This window comes from Poecilia latipinna, unplaced genomic scaffold (assembly GCF_001443285.1).
Source record: "Poecilia latipinna isolate Pla-1442-1.1 unplaced genomic scaffold, P_latipinna-1.0 Scaffold727, whole genome shotgun sequence".
NCBI classification, from domain to species: domain Eukaryota; kingdom Metazoa; phylum Chordata; class Actinopteri; order Cyprinodontiformes; family Poeciliidae; genus Poecilia; species Poecilia latipinna.
Genome location: NW_015113343.1, coordinates 89,683 through 107,765, shown reverse-complemented (window position 1 = coordinate 107,765; position 18,083 = coordinate 89,683). Strand labels below are relative to the sequence as shown.

General features: G+C 37.9%; 1 protein-coding gene across 3 annotated transcripts in view; it reads right to left on the bottom strand.

Moving 5' to 3' along the window:
• The window catches only part of tcf4 (transcription factor 4), a 172,807-nt gene that overhangs the window by 104,647 nt on the left and 50,077 nt on the right, over positions 1-18,083 (bottom strand). For all 3 annotated transcript variants that reach the window (XM_015045447.1, XM_015045449.1, XM_015045448.1), the window contains exon 4: positions 12,045-12,103. In XM_015045447.1, the coding sequence (XP_014900933.1) occupies positions 12,045-12,103 (59 nt within the window). The remainder of the gene's footprint in view (positions 1-12,044; positions 12,104-18,083) is intronic.

Below are 18,083 nucleotides of genomic sequence, written 5' to 3'. Positions count from 1 at the left end.
TTTTATATTTTTAACAGTTTAGTGTTATTTTTTAAATAAATTTTGCAGTTTAGTATTAGCTTAAGCTAAGTAATTTTTGATTTCAGTAAACTGGCTTTAGCTTCTGTTTTAAATAATTGTAGCTGTTTAGCATTAGGTTCAGTTAAGTATTTTATGTTTTTTCATGTGTTTAGTGGTTCAGCATCAGGAATTTAGGGGTGAAATGCACGACGCACTTCAGAGTTTTCATAAAAATATTTTTTTTCTTCTCGACTTTAATAAATACGTTAAAAGTGAGGAAAAAGTTGAAAGGGTGTGAATACTTTTTGAAGATAACCGAGTCAGACGTCGTCCTTTAATAAACATAATTTTAGAAAAGTCCCGGGTCGTCCCTTAATCTGTCACAGATAAGAATCCGGAGGAAGAGGAAAATATCCGCTGACTCTTCGTCGTGTGATGGTGGCTGGATGTGAGGAGTGTGTGCGATCTGCGGTGTGTGTGTCAGCTCTGCAGTGTGGATGTGACAGCTCAGCTCTGTTCGGTGTCTGTTACCAGCTGTTGGCGCGCGGTGTGTGTGTAACGTGTGACAGCGCAGCGTTTGATGTTCGACACATCAGAGAGAGGAGAGGGTTAAAGCGGCTGACAGAGGAGCTCCCCGCGTCGCCTCGTGATGCCTGACAGAAACTTCTGGAACAAACCCAGCCGCCTCGCGCACAAAGCAACCGGATCGCTGACCTTAAACCAGAACTTCATCACATACTGGCCTAAACAAAACCTGTCTGACAGCAGGAAGCAGACCAAGACCTCAAAAAGCAACGCATCGCATCCCAATCTAAAAAAATTCAATAGATATCGATTTGATTGATGACATAAATCACAACATTTGTTACAGTTTCAGCTGACTTCTTTTAAATTGTCATGTTTCCATCAAGCAAAAGTATTTTCGTAATTCCACTTTGCACAATTTCAGTGGAAAAGCAGCTAGTGTCAAACCAACCGAACCCTTTGACCCCCTGTTCCCCTCCTGGCCTGTGGGGGCGCTGCACCAAGAACCACTGAAGGAAACGACACAAAAACTCTGAAGACACTGAGAGCAACTTCCTTCTTCACCAGATGGAAACAAGATGGAGGCGTCAGATTTTAGCGGTTGGAGGATTTCTCAAGCCGTTTCTCCAGCTAAGCGCTAGGCTAACGCTAGAGTTTTGGTTGTATTTACCCAGAATGCCCTGCGCTATAGTCCTCTTTCTGCGTTTTTAGAGGTCTACAGTCTGCTTGACGTTCACATATGCATTCAAACCAAACCAGGGTTCACTTCAACCGAACCCAGACCGTGGTTTGGAGGACCAGAGGTCAGAGGTCAGAGGTTGATTAGCATTCACATCAACAGAACCGGACTTTCTAGGCAGACGGACCGGAGTTGGATTAAACCTCCATCTGGGTTCGGTTGAAGTGAACTCTGGTTTGGTTTGAATGCATATGTAAACACCAAGCGGACCGGAGACTGCTGCAAAAGCAGGAAGTGGACTACAGCACAGGGCATTCTGGGTAAATACAACCAAAACAAATGTGTTAGCCTAGAGCTAGCAGGAAAAATGGCTCGACAAACCCTCCAATTGATAAACTCTGACGCCTCCATCTTGTTTCCATCTGGTGAAGCAGGAAGTTGCTCTCAGTGTCTTCAGAGGTTTTTGTGTCGTTTCCTTCAGTGGTTCTTGGTGCAGCGCCCCCACAGGCCAGGAGGGGAACAGGTTGGTTTGACTCAGAGCCACAGCAGATGCATTTTTATCCCAAATCAAACTGATTCTTCCAGACCATCAGGTAGGGAAACCCTCACTGAGTGGATCAGGATATTTTCTGTAGACCAAACTTTTCCAAACCGACTCCATCTGTCCAGCAGATGAAGCGTGAACCAAACTCAGCTCTTCCAATTTGGTTTCATCTTTAATAAATAATGATTTTTATGAGATCCGTAGATATCATAAAGGGGAGTGCTTCCTTTTCACCCTGACTGTATCGCTAACAGCTTAATAATTGCACATAGCATGGAAACGGACGGTAAACAATCCTCTGGGTGGTCCGGATAACAAAACACACACACACGCACACACACACGCGCGCACACACACACACACACACACTGTCAGCTGTCACAGCTCAGGCGTCGACACACACAGGCCTGCACGCGTTCGTCTGCATTAAGGTGTGTTAGTGATTGATGGCAAAAACAAAATAAAGCCGAGTCGATCTGTGCGGTCGGCAGATGAGACTAAATGACGGCTGAGAGTCTCTGGAGAGCGCGAGCAGCTGGATCTGAGTGCTGAGCGTTCGGACCTGGAGAGCAGCTGGAGAGGAAAACGCTCCGATTTATGAATCAAAACTTTGGTTTTTACTGACGCAAATAAACTCCTATTACTGTCTAATAACATGCATACACAACTGTAGTTATGCTGGTGCACATACTGTATGGAAACAGCAGTTATAACTTTACTAATGCAGAGATAAATATATGGAGCTAAACTAGGGCCAAAACGTTTGTTCCAAAAGAAATTATTTTAATCTGAAAAAGAAGTTCAAACTTGATTTTGAGATCAGGTTTCAGTTTTTTCTTTGTTTTTGTTTTCTCTTTTTTAGTTTCAAAGAGAAAAAAAACAACCGAATATAGCGATTGTATGGAGCTAGATTGGGGCCACAGTACCAAAAAATATTATTTCAAACTGAAAAAAAGGTCCAGAATTTTGAGATCAGGTTTCAAGTGTTTCTTTTCTTTCTTTTGAGTTTCAGACTGATAAAAAACAGACAACCAAACACAGCAAATCTGGAACAAACTTCCAGAAAACTGCAAAACGGCTGAAACACAGAGTGTGTGACTTTAGAGGCGTAAGCAGGTCAAAGTTTCCAAATTCCTTTCAGTAAAATTCCTTCACTCATTAGCTGTGTTTCCATTACAAATCTCTGCTAAACTGTTAATATTCCCAAATGTAAATGTAAAAAAATAAATAAAATAGGAAATGAAATTTGTTTGTTCAAGTCATTAAAAACACAGAGTTATGATCCTCCAACTGCTTCCTGTCTTTGTCTTTTTCATGGTTTCCATCAGCAGTAACATCCAGTTGTTGATCATGTGACTCGTAAAATCTCAAAAAAAAAAAGAAAAACGTTTCCATTACACCTTTGTGAAATAAACCAAAACCAATGAGGCCAAAAAAAAAAACAAAAAAAAATGCCTCATCCAAAATAAACAAGAGTTTTTCAAAATTAACATGTTTCCATTCAGCCAATTTATTTTCAAAAATGATGTGGTCAGTGGAAACACAGCTACTGTAATTAACAGTTTTTGCACTTTTTTCTTCCCAATGTTTGCTGCTTGTCTTCCAGAAGTAAAAGCTATTATGTTTAATTATGCTTTCCATCCTTTTAAAACAGGAAACTACAAAAAACTATAAGCTGAAATAACTTCTTTTCAGGTTTTCTACTCCTCTGAATTAGAAATAATTTCATAATATAATAATTTTATTAAAAAAATCAGATTTTCCACAGTGAATAAACACTGCAGAGCAAACATGACCGAAAAATCAAAAGTATTTAAACGTTTAAATGTGATTATAAGAGTGAAAAATGGCATGTTTGGAGCTGAACAGCAGCTTTGTGGTGAAGTTCTGTTGGAGAGCCATTACTCCGCAGTCTCTTGACCCGACAGATTAGATCTGGGGTCAAAGGTCAGCATGTTTGAAGAGTCTCTGGAGTGTTTAAAGGGCCATTTCAGCTCGTGGAGGACTGAGCGAGGAAGCTGCTGCTGCACCTGCGGAGGTCTGAGCAGGTGATGAAAACTCGGCCTGCTGCAGCTTATTGACGCTGTTTGCACCCCGTAATTCAAGTCCATCTACATACATTTCCCTCATGCGTGTTTGCATAATGTCTGAGGCATATTTATGCAAATTGCTGCTTTTATGTGCCAGGACTTTAAGTGCACATGTTGGCATCTCAAGACTTTAAAAATGAAGCATCAGCCATTTTTAATATTTTATTTCTTGTAGCATTAGATGCAAGCTTCGGCCCAGTCAAAGTTACATGACTACGCTCCTTCAGACAGCAGCCATAGGCGGCGCGTGTGGGTGGGACGTACGACCCAGGATGGTGCTTCCACTGCCGCTTTACAGTAAATACACAAACAAACCAGATGATCTCAACTCCAACAAAGAAACTCAAATAAACTCTGAACCCGACACGAAGCAGCAGAAGATAAAGCTTCAACACGTTCTCTAAGACACAAAATATCACCAAGTATTTTTAATCTAGTTTCTAGTTTAATATACTTGAAATAAGAAAAAATGTTATTACTTACAAATGTTCATCTATAAATCATTAATAACTGTTTATTGTGAGAAGGATGCTAAAAAACTATGTTTGAAAATGTTTACTGTGCAGTGGCAGAATGAAGTGATTAATAACGGTCATCCAGGTTTGAGTTAATATTTCAATTCATTTGAAATTAATAAATAAATCGTCCAGATTTAAAGAAACTCAGTGTTTATTGTATCCTGGAAATGTTGTTCAGGTGACAGAAGGCCGACTTTGTAACCGTCTGTATGTGTTTCTGAAGGTTCAGATTTCAGTCTGATCTCTAGTTTCTCTCTGTAATAACTGAAGCTGTGCGTTGACTCTACATTATTTCTCTTTAGATTAAAAGATTATAACTTTATATCTGACTATAATTATTGAAATAAAAGAAAGTCCTTTCAATTCAGGCAGTCGATGTATTTAAATAACATACTGAGCTGATGTGGTTAAAACACATATTCAAACGTGTCAAAATAAAAAATATTAAGACAATAATCTGTCATATCAATGCCGACTAGGGTAGGTATATAACACCAAAACAAATGGACCGAGTATCGACCCTTGGGGAACTCCATAATTTAAAGAAATTGTTAAGGAAGCTTTTTACAGAACAAAACATTTAAATGGCCAGATGGATGGATGAACACATGAATAATAAGAACACACCAACATTACAAGTCCTGAATTTGAAAATTATTAGAAAACCTTTAAAAATGTTAAAACTGTGTCATTAATTTTATGTATTAGGATGAAAATGGCAAGAAAACGAAACTGAAAGAAAATGTTAAATAAGCTCATTTGCTGTAGACAGTAACTAGATATTTTCTTATTACTGAAAATCATATGTAAATATATTTTTAAATTGCATAGAAAAGACAGAGGCTTTTAATTTAAAGGTAGAACTGTATTTCTAATTCTCATTTAAACAAATGACTTGCTGTATATTTCTACATGATCTTCTATAATCTGGTAACTTTTTAAAAATGTTTGTCTGTAATCCAGCAGAAATGTTGCATTTTCAGACAGAAATGTAATTAAGCATAAGATCCTACAGATGAACTGGTGAATCCATAGAAAGGGAGAGTGAAGTGAGGATGTCAGTGTATCAGGGATACACTGGTAAAGTTCAAAGTTCAAAAGGTTCATAAAGACTGCCTCCAATCAGGAATCAGAAAAGCAAACTGCTGATATAAACATGGATCAGTGAAAACCTCTGCGCCCCGCTCTGCGTTTCATTTTACTCCTGCTCTCTCTCAATCTTTCACTAACAGCCAAGGATGTTGGACCTCAGCCCAGCATGTAAATTAATCCAACAATTTCCATCAGGAGCCATTCAGACTCTGGAGCAGGATAATTTGACAGCAGCCCAGTCGGAAAATGGCCAGAGACGCAGCGACGTTTGATTCATTTAGTATTTCTACTCTCTTTGGGTTGATGTCGTCTCAGACAAAAGCTGCAGCTGGATGGAAGAGGAGGCTGGAAATGGCAGATCAGGACGGAAACGCTACGACTCCGACAGGATGACAAACATTTAGTTCCTTAAACGTTCAGGCTACTTCCTGTTGGGGCCCGACAACAAATCAATATCCATATCGATCGATAATACACCCGATTCAATATTCAACATATAGAACATTCACTGAAATCCAATCCACAACNCACACACACACTGTCAGCTGTCACAGCTCAGGCGTCGACACACACAGGCCTGCACGCGTTCGTCTGCATTAAGGTGTGTTAGTGATTGATGGCAAAAACAAAATAAAGCCGAGTCGATCTGTGCGGTCGGCAGATGAGACTAAATGACGGCTGAGAGTCTCTGGAGAGCGCGAGCAGCTGGATCTGAGTGCTGAGCGTTCGGACCTGGAGAGCAGCTGGAGAGGAAAACGCTCCGATTTATGAATCAAAACTTTGGTTTTTACTGACGCAAATAAACTCCTATTACTGTCTAATAACATGCATACACAACTGTAGTTATGCTGGTGCACATACTGTATGGAAACAGCAGTTATAACTTTACTAATGCAGAGATAAATATATGGAGCTAAACTAGGGCCAAAACGTTTGTTCCAAAAGAAATTATTTTAATCTGAAAAAGAAGTTCAAACTTGATTTTGAGATCAGGTTTCAGTTTTTTCTTTGTTTTTGTTTTCTCTTTTTTAGTTTCAAAGAGAAAAAAAACAACCGAATATAGCGATTGTATGGAGCTAGATTGGGGCCACAGTACCAAAAAATATTATTTCAAACTGAAAAAAAGGTCCAGAATTTTGAGATCAGGTTTCAAGTGTTTCTTTTCTTTCTTTTGAGTTTCAGACTGATAAAAAACAGACAACCAAACACAGCAAATCTGGAACAAACTTCCAGAAAACTGCAAAACGGCTGAAACACAGAGTGTGTGACTTTAGAGGCGTAAGCAGGTCAAAGTTTCCAAATTCCTTTCAGTAAAATTCCTTCACTCATTAGCTGTGTTTCCATTACAAATCTCTGCTAAACTGTTAATATTCCCAAATGTAAATGTAAAAAAATAAATAAAATAGGAAATGAAATTTGTTTGTTCAAGTCATTAAAAACACAGAGTTATGATCCTCCAACTGCTTCCTGTCTTTGTCTTTTTCATGGTTTCCATCAGCAGTAACATCCAGTTGTTGATCATGTGACTCGTAAAATCTCAAAAAAAAAAAGAAAAACGTTTCCATTACACCTTTGTGAAATAAACCAAAACCAATGAGGCCAAAAAAAAAAACAAAAAAAAATGCCTCATCCAAAATAAACAAGAGTTTTTCAAAATTAACATGTTTCCATTCAGCCAATTTATTTTCAAAAATGATGTGGTCAGTGGAAACACAGCTACTGTAATTAACAGTTTTTGCACTTTTTTCTTCCCAATGTTTGCTGCTTGTCTTCCAGAAGTAAAAGCTATTATGTTTAATTATGCTTTCCATCCTTTTAAAACAGGAAACTACAAAAAACTATAAGCTGAAATAACTTCTTTTCAGGTTTTCTACTCCTCTGAATTAGAAATAATTTCATAATATAATAATTTTATTAAAAAAATCAGATTTTCCACAGTGAATAAACACTGCAGAGCAAACATGACCGAAAAATCAAAAGTATTTAAACGTTTAAATGTGATTATAAGAGTGAAAAATGGCATGTTTGGAGCTGAACAGCAGCTTTGTGGTGAAGTTCTGTTGGAGAGCCATTACTCCGCAGTCTCTTGACCCGACAGATTAGATCTGGGGTCAAAGGTCAGCATGTTTGAAGAGTCTCTGGAGTGTTTAAAGGGCCATTTCAGCTCGTGGAGGACTGAGCGAGGAAGCTGCTGCTGCACCTGCGGAGGTCTGAGCAGGTGATGAAAACTCGGCCTGCTGCAGCTTATTGACGCTGTTTGCACCCCGTAATTCAAGTCCATCTACATACATTTCCCTCATGCGTGTTTGCATAATGTCTGAGGCATATTTATGCAAATTGCTGCTTTTATGTGCCAGGACTTTAAGTGCACATGTTGGCATCTCAAGACTTTAAAAATGAAGCATCAGCCATTTTTAATATTTTATTTCTTGTAGCATTAGATGCAAGCTTCGGCCCAGTCAAAGTTACATGACTACGCTCCTTCAGACAGCAGCCATAGGCGGCGCGTGTGGGTGGGACGTACGACCCAGGATGGTGCTTCCACTGCCGCTTTACAGTAAATACACAAACAAACCAGATGATCTCAACTCCAACAAAGAAACTCAAATAAACTCTGAACCCGACACGAAGCAGCAGAAGATAAAGCTTCAACACGTTCTCTAAGACACAAAATATCACCAAGTATTTTTAATCTAGTTTCTAGTTTAATATACTTGAAATAAGAAAAAATGTTATTACTTACAAATGTTCATCTATAAATCATTAATAACTGTTTATTGTGAGAAGGATGCTAAAAAACTATGTTTGAAAATGTTTACTGTGCAGTGGCAGAATGAAGTGATTAATAACGGTCATCCAGGTTTGAGTTAATATTTCAATTCATTTGAAATTAATAAATAAATCGTCCAGATTTAAAGAAACTCAGTGTTTATTGTATCCTGGAAATGTTGTTCAGGTGACAGAAGGCCGACTTTGTAACCGTCTGTATGTGTTTCTGAAGGTTCAGATTTCAGTCTGATCTCTAGTTTCTCTCTGTAATAACTGAAGCTGTGCGTTGACTCTACATTATTTCTCTTTAGATTAAAAGATTATAACTTTATATCTGACTATAATTATTGAAATAAAAGAAAGTCCTTTCAATTCAGGCAGTCGATGTATTTAAATAACATACTGAGCTGATGTGGTTAAAACACATATTCAAACGTGTCAAAATAAAAAATATTAAGACAATAATCTGTCATATCAATGCCGACTAGGGTAGGTATATAACACCAAAACAAATGGACCGAGTATCGACCCTTGGGGAACTCCATAATTTAAAGAAATTGTTAAGGAAGCTTTTTACAGAACAAAACATTTAAATGGCCAGATGGATGGATGAACACATGAATAATAAGAACACACCAACATTACAAGTCCTGAATTTGAAAATTATTAGAAAACCTTTAAAAATGTTAAAACTGTGTCATTAATTTTATGTATTAGGATGAAAATGGCAAGAAAACGAAACTGAAAGAAAATGTTAAATAAGCTCATTTGCTGTAGACAGTAACTAGATATTTTCTTATTACTGAAAATCATATGTAAATATATTTTTAAATTGCATAGAAAAGACAGAGGCTTTTAATTTAAAGGTAGAACTGTATTTCTAATTCTCATTTAAACAAATGACTTGCTGTATATTTCTACATGATCTTCTATAATCTGGTAACTTTTTAAAAATGTTTGTCTGTAATCCAGCAGAAATGTTGCATTTTCAGACAGAAATGTAATTAAGCATAAGATCCTACAGATGAACTGGTGAATCCATAGAAAGGGAGAGTGAAGTGAGGATGTCAGTGTATCAGGGATACACTGGTAAAGTTCAAAGTTCAAAAGGTTCATAAAGACTGCCTCCAATCAGGAATCAGAAAAGCAAACTGCTGATATAAACATGGATCAGTGAAAACCTCTGCGCCCCGCTCTGCGTTTCATTTTACTCCTGCTCTCTCTCAATCTTTCACTAACAGCCAAGGATGTTGGACCTCAGCCCAGCATGTAAATTAATCCAACAATTTCCATCAGGAGCCATTCAGACTCTGGAGCAGGATAATTTGACAGCAGCCCAGTCGGAAAATGGCCAGAGACGCAGCGACGTTTGATTCATTTAGTATTTCTACTCTCTTTGGGTTGATGTCGTCTCAGACAAAAGCTGCAGCTGGATGGAAGAGGAGGCTGGAAATGGCAGATCAGGACGGAAACGCTACGACTCCGACAGGATGACAAACATTTAGTTCCTTAAACGTTCAGGCTACTTCCTGTTGGGGCCCGACAACAAATCAATATCCATATCGATCGATAATACACCCGATTCAATATTCAACATATAGAACATTCACTGAAATCCAATCCACAACTGCAAGGCATTCTGGGAAATGTAGCTTCCAAGCTAAGCTAAGATGGTGGAATCAACTAACTCATTCGTTCTCTGGTTGCCTAGCAACAAACTGCTGGGTAACAGGCAGTTTAAAGATCCAAACAACAGCTACAAACCTCGTCTGGGTTCGGTTGGAGTGAACTCTGGTTCAATTCGAATTCATATGTGAACACCAAGCGAACTGGAGACCACATCAAAAGCAGGAAGTGGACTACAGCGCAGGGCATTCTGGGTAAATACAGCCATAACAGACACATTAGCTTAGCGCTAGCAGGAGAAATCCTCCAACCGCTAAAATCTGAGAGAAAACTTTCTCTCACCAAACAATCCCTGTACAACTTATTTACTAAACCGGTGTCAGATGTAACACCATGAGGCGTCCATAAGTGTTTTACTGAGCAGATCTAATTTTCCACAATTATCCTCCAGCTTTCATCTCATCTGAAACTCAAACCTTTTTGATCTGGAGAAGATCTGATGAATTCATTTCACTTATTCATGAATAATCCGCAGCACCTTGTAGCATAGCATTTTCACCATGTGTGAATCATGGCACCATGTGTGAATTAAGGCACTTTGATAAGCCTTAATTATTATATGTTGGTGACAAAAATAAACAGGAATCCACAACATCAGACCGCACATTTCCAACAGCTTGCACTGGAATAAATCTTATGCATTTTCTAAATTGGCGGTCATCAAAGTGGAGCAAACACTTGAAGACTTTCTGTTTAATATTCCAGCAGCAGAATCAAAATGCAGCATCTGTACGTCTTAATTATCAGCAGCACTTTAGCATGAATGCATATGCTCCACGAGAAATGAGCAGAAAACGAGAGCAGATTCAAAACAAAGCTTTCACCAAAGTCCTAATAACACCTGCTGCTATGATCTGCAAAATATCATCCTTGCATTTAAAATTAATTACAGTTAGTTTGTAAAGTTGGGAATAAGTGGCCAAGTTATGTGAGAAATGTAAAAATATTCCTCACAGATGTTGTTTATGAGGATGATGGACACATCAATCAATGCTTTTCTGTATTTTAAATTTGAATAATTGCACATAAATACATACAGAGATGATGCAGTTATATCAAAACTTTTCTAGAAAAAGAGAAATATACGTATAAATATATATTTTTCTCTTTGTTTATTCATCTCAGGTATTAGAATCAGACAATCGATTCTAATACCTGAACAAACTATGAAATGCTTTTAAATCATCTGGAGGCTAAAACTGGTTTTAATTGGACGTATTGAAGTGAGATGTTAATAATTTAATACATTTGGACAAACTGATTACATATTATTTAATTTTCCTACGGGATCAATACAATATTTTTGAATTTGAATACATTTCAATAGAATGTGCTAAAGTATGGCGTAAATTCAGGAGCAGAATCCTGTTATAACAAAGTTATAACAATGTTATAACAAAGTTATAACATTGTTATAACAAAGTTATAACATTGTTATAACAAAGTTATAGCAATGTATACAACTCATTAAAACGAGAATGTTTCTCAAAACAAAACTTTAAACTGTTTAAAACAAGAAACTATCATTACAGTGAGATAAACTTAAGATGAAGAAACAAAACTGGATGGAATTTAAAAATTGAGTCTATGTGTTTGGCATGAACTGGAAAAAACGAGGTCAGAATTTGATTCTGTTTTTTGAAAGTGGAGCAAATATTTTTACTTTAGCAGATTAAAATATAATAGAAACAAATTTAATTCAAACTAAACATGACAAAAATGATTTGAACGGCTGTTAATGAATTAATTTTCGTTCATTGGGAGAAAATTAACTGGAGTGAAATCCAAGTTTAAAACAAATGATCTAAAACTAAAGAACTTTAATTTTATTTGAATGAATTTGGTCTTAGCTTCTTCACTCTAAAGTAAATCTAACTACAGTAAATGTTGATTTTTCAGCACCTTTACGTTGTTTTCTAACAGGTTCTGATGAAGAAGCTTCTTAAAAGCTGCAGCGTGACTCTGTGGTGGTTTGTTGCCATTCAGGACAAAGTTAAAGTGATGAACGCCCGTCATCATCCCCAGATCGCTCTTCAGTTCTTGCTCCAGTTGAGACGTTTTCACCCACAGCGAAGCAGCAACAGAGGCCGCCTTCTCGCCCGCTGAGCGCCGATAAAAGACACATTTAAAGTCTCACTGACCTGATGGCAGTGTGGGTTGGACTCCCTGCCGTACGGGTAAGAACTCCTCTCCGATTTACCTGCAAGAGAAAAACACAACACAGTTTATAGTCATTCATTTCACACTCCGTTTCATTTCTCTCTGCTGTGTCGAAAGAGGCGAAACTTACATTAGAAATCAAACATTTACCAATTTAATCTTCATATAAACAGAACAAATCTCGGACATTCATCGGGGTTAGCGCAAAAGTTACGAGCAAATACTTGAGACGGCCTCTAAAAATGCTTAATGTGACTCAGTTTAGTTGTTTAAACACAAATTATACCTAAATATGCTTTAATACGCAGTGGAAACCGTCTCGGTGGTTCAGCCAATCAGCACCAAGGAAGACCAACGACGCTCCTGGATTGGCTGGTTTGCAAACGCTAGCTAGCATTGAGCCGAGCTATCTCAGCTTCCCAAACTGGATTTTATTTTAAATATTTTAGATCTATGATGAGATCTGCAAATAGACGGATATTCTGCAAATTATTATTCAGAATTTACAGATTCTGAACCGCGAATAGGCGAGAATTTCCATTACAGTCCTGAACTTCCATGACTTGTATCAAACTTAAATAACATTACAGAGTACGTTTCTGTGAAATGGTACTTTTAAGGGTTTAAAGTTTACATCAATGAACAAAGAAATTCCCCAAACTTTATGATTATCTTCCTGGAACCTACAGATTACTTTCCTAAAACTTACAAGTTACTTTCTAGGACTTCTGGATTAATTTCAGAAACTTCCAGGTTACATTATAAGGTAACCTGGAGCCGTACTTTAAAGAACAAACATGATACTTGCTGGAACTTACAGGGAACTCTCCAGAATATAGATACTATTTCTCATGAATTAACTCTTAATTGCCTTTCTGAAACTTAAAGATTCCTGACAGGAACTTAGGAAGTATTTTCCTCAAACTTGCAGGTTACTTTCCAAAACTTGAAGGTTGATTTCCTGAATTATAGGTTGTATTTCAAACACTAATTTTACAGAATATATTTGGTACTTCACAGAATTTACAGGGACCAGAAACTAAAGTTACTTTCCTTGGACTTACTATTTTTATTTAACTTTCATCTTCCTGTCAGGACTTTCTGGAACTACGATAAAACTGGGCGGCATTACTCGGTGAATACCTGGTATTTTATCGAACATACAGCTTGTTTAACAAACTTTATGAGTTACTTTCACAACTTTATAAGGTCATTTTCCAGGTACACTAACAAGCGAGAATTTACAGATTAGTTTCTAAACGTCACTTGTCAAAACGTCGAGTGGTCAATGATGAAGTAAAATATCTATAAAATGTTTAGTTTTTGACTTCAAGTTGTTGTTTCACCAGTTATTTTCCCAATTCTGTGATTTTACACCAAACCACTTGTACTACTTTCTAAAACCTTCATTTCTAAAATGTACAAAACTTTCTGCCATTTTCTAGAACGTAAATTCTTTCCCAATACATTCCAGGTTCTTTTCACCAAACGTGAAGATTTGTTTTCAGGAAACGGAGAGATAAATATATGTTTTAATTTAAAACTTTCTTCTTGGTAATCTCTGAGCCTCAGTGAAACTTAAAGGTTATTTTTCTGGAGCATACATCATCTAAACTTTCTCTTATAAAAATAGACAGTGCAGTTTAATAATGAAGCAGTGTGTGTGTTAATGGGTTTGTTTCACCAGCGACATAAGAACTGAATAAAGTAATCCCGTTGCACCAGCTTTCAGAAGTTATTACAGTCAAAGCCAGTTCTGATCAGAGCGTTCATGTTTTCTGTTCCCTGATCTCACAGAAAAATTAAAAACACACATCTGCTCTGCCTGGAAAGCGTAGATCCACACAGAAAGCAAAGACAGTTTCCTTTTGGGTTTGCACCAAACATCGACGCCATTTTGGACCCTCTGACTTCATCTCCTCTGTTGAATAAAGCGAGGACTATAAACACATCTTCAACTTTGAAGCCTTTTTATTCATAATACCACTGTTTCTTCTTCTCTGAGCCTCACTGGACAAACATTTGTCTTCAGAGACTCATTAGCGCGTCGGCTAAGCAACCGTCACAAACCAAATCCAGAAAATAGCCAACTCTCGAAGAATACGCTCAACTGAGACTGTTGTTTCCTTCACTCCACTTAAGAGCTTCAGCTTTTCCACTTGAGGTTTCACATTCCTTAAAACCTCAGCTGATAAGAAGAGTTAGAGACAATAAATCAGGGATGTCAGGGATGGATATCAGGGATATCCAGATGATGGATGTCCTTAAAGGGCCGGCTGCTGTAAAATGTATCGATAAAAACCAGTAAAATATGAATAGTCGCCTCTGCACCCGATGAGTACTTCTTAATGTTAATACTGAACATCATTAATTGGTAATTTGGCAGAATATGTATGAAAACTGTGGAAGAAGAAAAAAAATTTAATCAAAAGTCAAAATTCTGAGAAAAAAGTCAGAATTTCAGATTTTTTTTCTCTAATCTTCTCCCGTTGAAAACTCATTTCATTTGATTGATCAAAACGGTTATTTTCCAGGTTATATTTACGTGTCCCTCTGGGCCACATGAAGCTTTACAGCGGGCCGGATTTGGTCCGCGGGCCTCGAGTTTGACGTGTGCACTAAATGAACAGAGCTAGGCGCCATTTTTGGCTGAACTTCATGCGTTGTGTTCTGGGCCGTTTGTGGAGGCAAACGGCCCAGAGAGGAAACGCAGAGATCCCTCCCACGTGACAAACGATGGAATTCAAACCGTTGATTCATGACGGTTTTGGTCGTCTTATTATATCCCGACCAGAACCAAACCCCAGTGGGACTGCAGAGGACTTCACTCCTGGAAAACATGGAGTCTTGTGGGTTTTTGTGGCCTTTTAAGTCATGAAATTGGGTTAGCTTTCTGTTTTACAATACTATACTGCAAAAACGGAAACTCTTACCAAGTGTTTTTATTGCAAATATATTAGCATACTTGAAATAAGACAAAACTAACTTAAAAGTAATTTTTTAGCAAGATATAGGAGCTTGTTTTAATTAATATTGATTTTAAAAAAGAGCTAGTCCCTGTGGCAGGGTCTTTAATTTATAATAAAGTTTTTCCATAAGTGAAATAATATCCCAGTGGAAAGTTTTGTTTCCTCATTCCAGTTGGGGGCCGAAAAAAAGTCAGTCTGAGGGCAACAAATGGCCCCCGAGCCGCACTTTGGAAACACTGTTTTCTCTTTTCCATATTTTCTTTTGTTGTTTTTTCCAGCATCTCAGTTTAATTCAACTCAGTCTTTTTTACAGGGATGATACATAAAAACATTATTACATTGAGACCTTTGCAGACGATGTGCAGCTGATCCACGTTTCATCGCTGCGCCGAAAATCTTTGGTGTGATTAAAATCAGACGTCCAGAACCTTTAGAAGCAGGCCAGAGCTTGATGAGCGTGTGACGAGAGGAACTTTTATTTTTAAACCCCAAACCGAACGAACGCGTCGCTGTGAAAAAGGTGTCTGATGAATTCAGAAAACACACCGGCTGCCGTTGTGTGTAGACAACAAAGCTAATTTCCTCTGCGGCTCCTGAACAGGCTTCCCCTCCTCTCTGAGCCGCGGGACCGCTTCGATTACTATTTTTACCACGCAGACCTTCTTTTTTGGATAAAAAAAACCTTAAATCTGCAGCCAGTCTAAATATCAAACCGCAGTTAGTGTGTAATTACGTTCTGCTGTCGGTGCGGATGAAATGGATGAAGCGTGTTGCAGGGCTGGAATCAGGCGTGTATAGACCAGCGCTGAATGCATGCCAACATGGTAGTCGATGCAGAAGAGGTTGATAATTACAGGCGTATAGAGTAGGAATGTGGTCGGGCGTGTGTGTGTGTGTGTGTGTGTGTGTGTGTGTGTGTGTGTGTGTGTGTCCAAAACACAGGCCTCGGATTCAGCTACAACCGATGCCAGCTGGACCGGTTTGGCACGTACACAAAGACACCCCCACACACACAAAGTACAGGAAATTACCGCCACAGATGTGCGCTTTCCCTCTCTCACACATGTAAATATGTAGAATACACTACGTATTTATATTTATACCTTACTGGAGCTCCCCCATCCACACCCACACACACACACACACACACCACGACACGCAGCAATGCTGGAGTACGTTTACCAAAAACCCAGAGCCAACAGTCCCCCAACGGTTGTGTCCAAAAACATGAACCAAAGCAGCAAAAATGTAAAAAATAATAATTTAATTGAAATAGATCATGTTAGATTGACACATATCTATATAATCTCTCTATATATTTTCATTTATGTATAAATATACATACAACCAAAGCACTGTTTCATTAAAATGAACCAAAGCACCTAAAAGTGTAAAAATATCTATTTAATTTAAATAAATTGTTAGATTGATATACATAAATCTATATATGTAGATATGTATCTATATACATATAACCAAACCATTGGTTCATTAAAATGAAACAAAGCAGTTAAAAATGTTAAAAAATATGCATCTATTTAATTCAAATAAACACACACACACAACAAAAGCATTGGTTCAAATGAACCAAAGCCATTAAAAGTGTAAACATATAATTGTAATAAATCATTTTAAATAAAAAAAGCAATATTTCTGGTACTGAAAATTTTGATTTTAATACCTTTTCATTGAGATTTCATTGTAAATGTTGCTAATTTTTACAAAAAACGCCTGCAGTGAAGACGACAGAAACCATTAAACGGACGTCTGAGCTGGTGTTCCTGGAGGAGTGGAGGCCCGGTCCAGGCTGGACGGGCCGGTTCTGGCAGCGGCTCCATCCCGTCTGGCACAGCCGCCTTAAATAAAAACAGCCATCGCCAAGCAGCGCTGCGTTTATGTAAAAATACCTGGAGTACACATGTGCAGGCGGCGAAAACACCCAGGGGAAACCATAAACACATCGTCTGAGCAGGAGATGCACTGATCCGTCTGGGATTCTCCAAGCTCCATAAAAATATGTTTTTTATTGTTTTTATTTCATTTGAGGAGATTTTTTTATTTCTTTGTGGTCCTGGAAGCAGACAGAAGCTGCCTCTTTTACACGAAGAGTCACGAAGACGAGCGCCAACGAAGCTGTCAGCTCGCTGCTTCATCAGGGAGTCGTTTTACACGTTCATCTGTTTCTGCGATCATCATGAAATAACTGCATTATTTTCTAAACATTTACATTTTTTACACGAAAACAAAATCAAATCCTCCGTTAAAGAGAAAATCCACTAAATCCACAAAAGGAGCTTTTAAATTTTATCAAAACATTTTTAAATCAAGATGTTTTAAATAAATTCAACCACGGCTCTTTATTTTCACCGTCCATCGTCTCCTCGGGCCGAGCGCACAAACAAAAATGCTCGGTATTTTAATTTGGCTGTTGAAGAAAGAACGGAGGGGGCAGGAACCGAGCGGTCAGCCAGAACCCCCGTCCTCTGGAGGGGGGGGCGTTTCTGAAAAACATACGCGTTTTCTACCTTCAGGGGGATTTTTACCTCAAAATGAATTATGGAGGGAAAGCAGAAGAAGAATCTATACAGAGCAAATCTTAGCTGAACGGTTTTAAAGTGGAATATTAGTTTTCAGAGAGCCACTGAAAACATAACTGATGCTGGAGAACCTTCATTATTACTTTGTAAATTAGTTTCCATTTCTCAGGAGATCCAAATATTTCAGTCTGCAGAAAGGAAAACCGTATTTTAACAAAAGATTTAAATTAAAATGTTTTGATTAACATCCTCCATGTACACAATGGGAGCCATGTTGACATTAGTCGAGCATTTTTCTGATTTAAGTCACAGATTTCCTCAAATTATTTCAGGTTTCCCAGAGCAGATACCAGGGTCAAAGGTCACACAACAACTTCCTGTCAGAGGCTTTTTTTTTTTAAAGAATTTCAAATTAAAGGTCACAGAAAACATAACCAAAACTAAAATGATTAATCTCTCAGGATTATTCAGATTGATTCAGATGAAGGAAGTGGTTTTGTTTGGTCTGGACCCA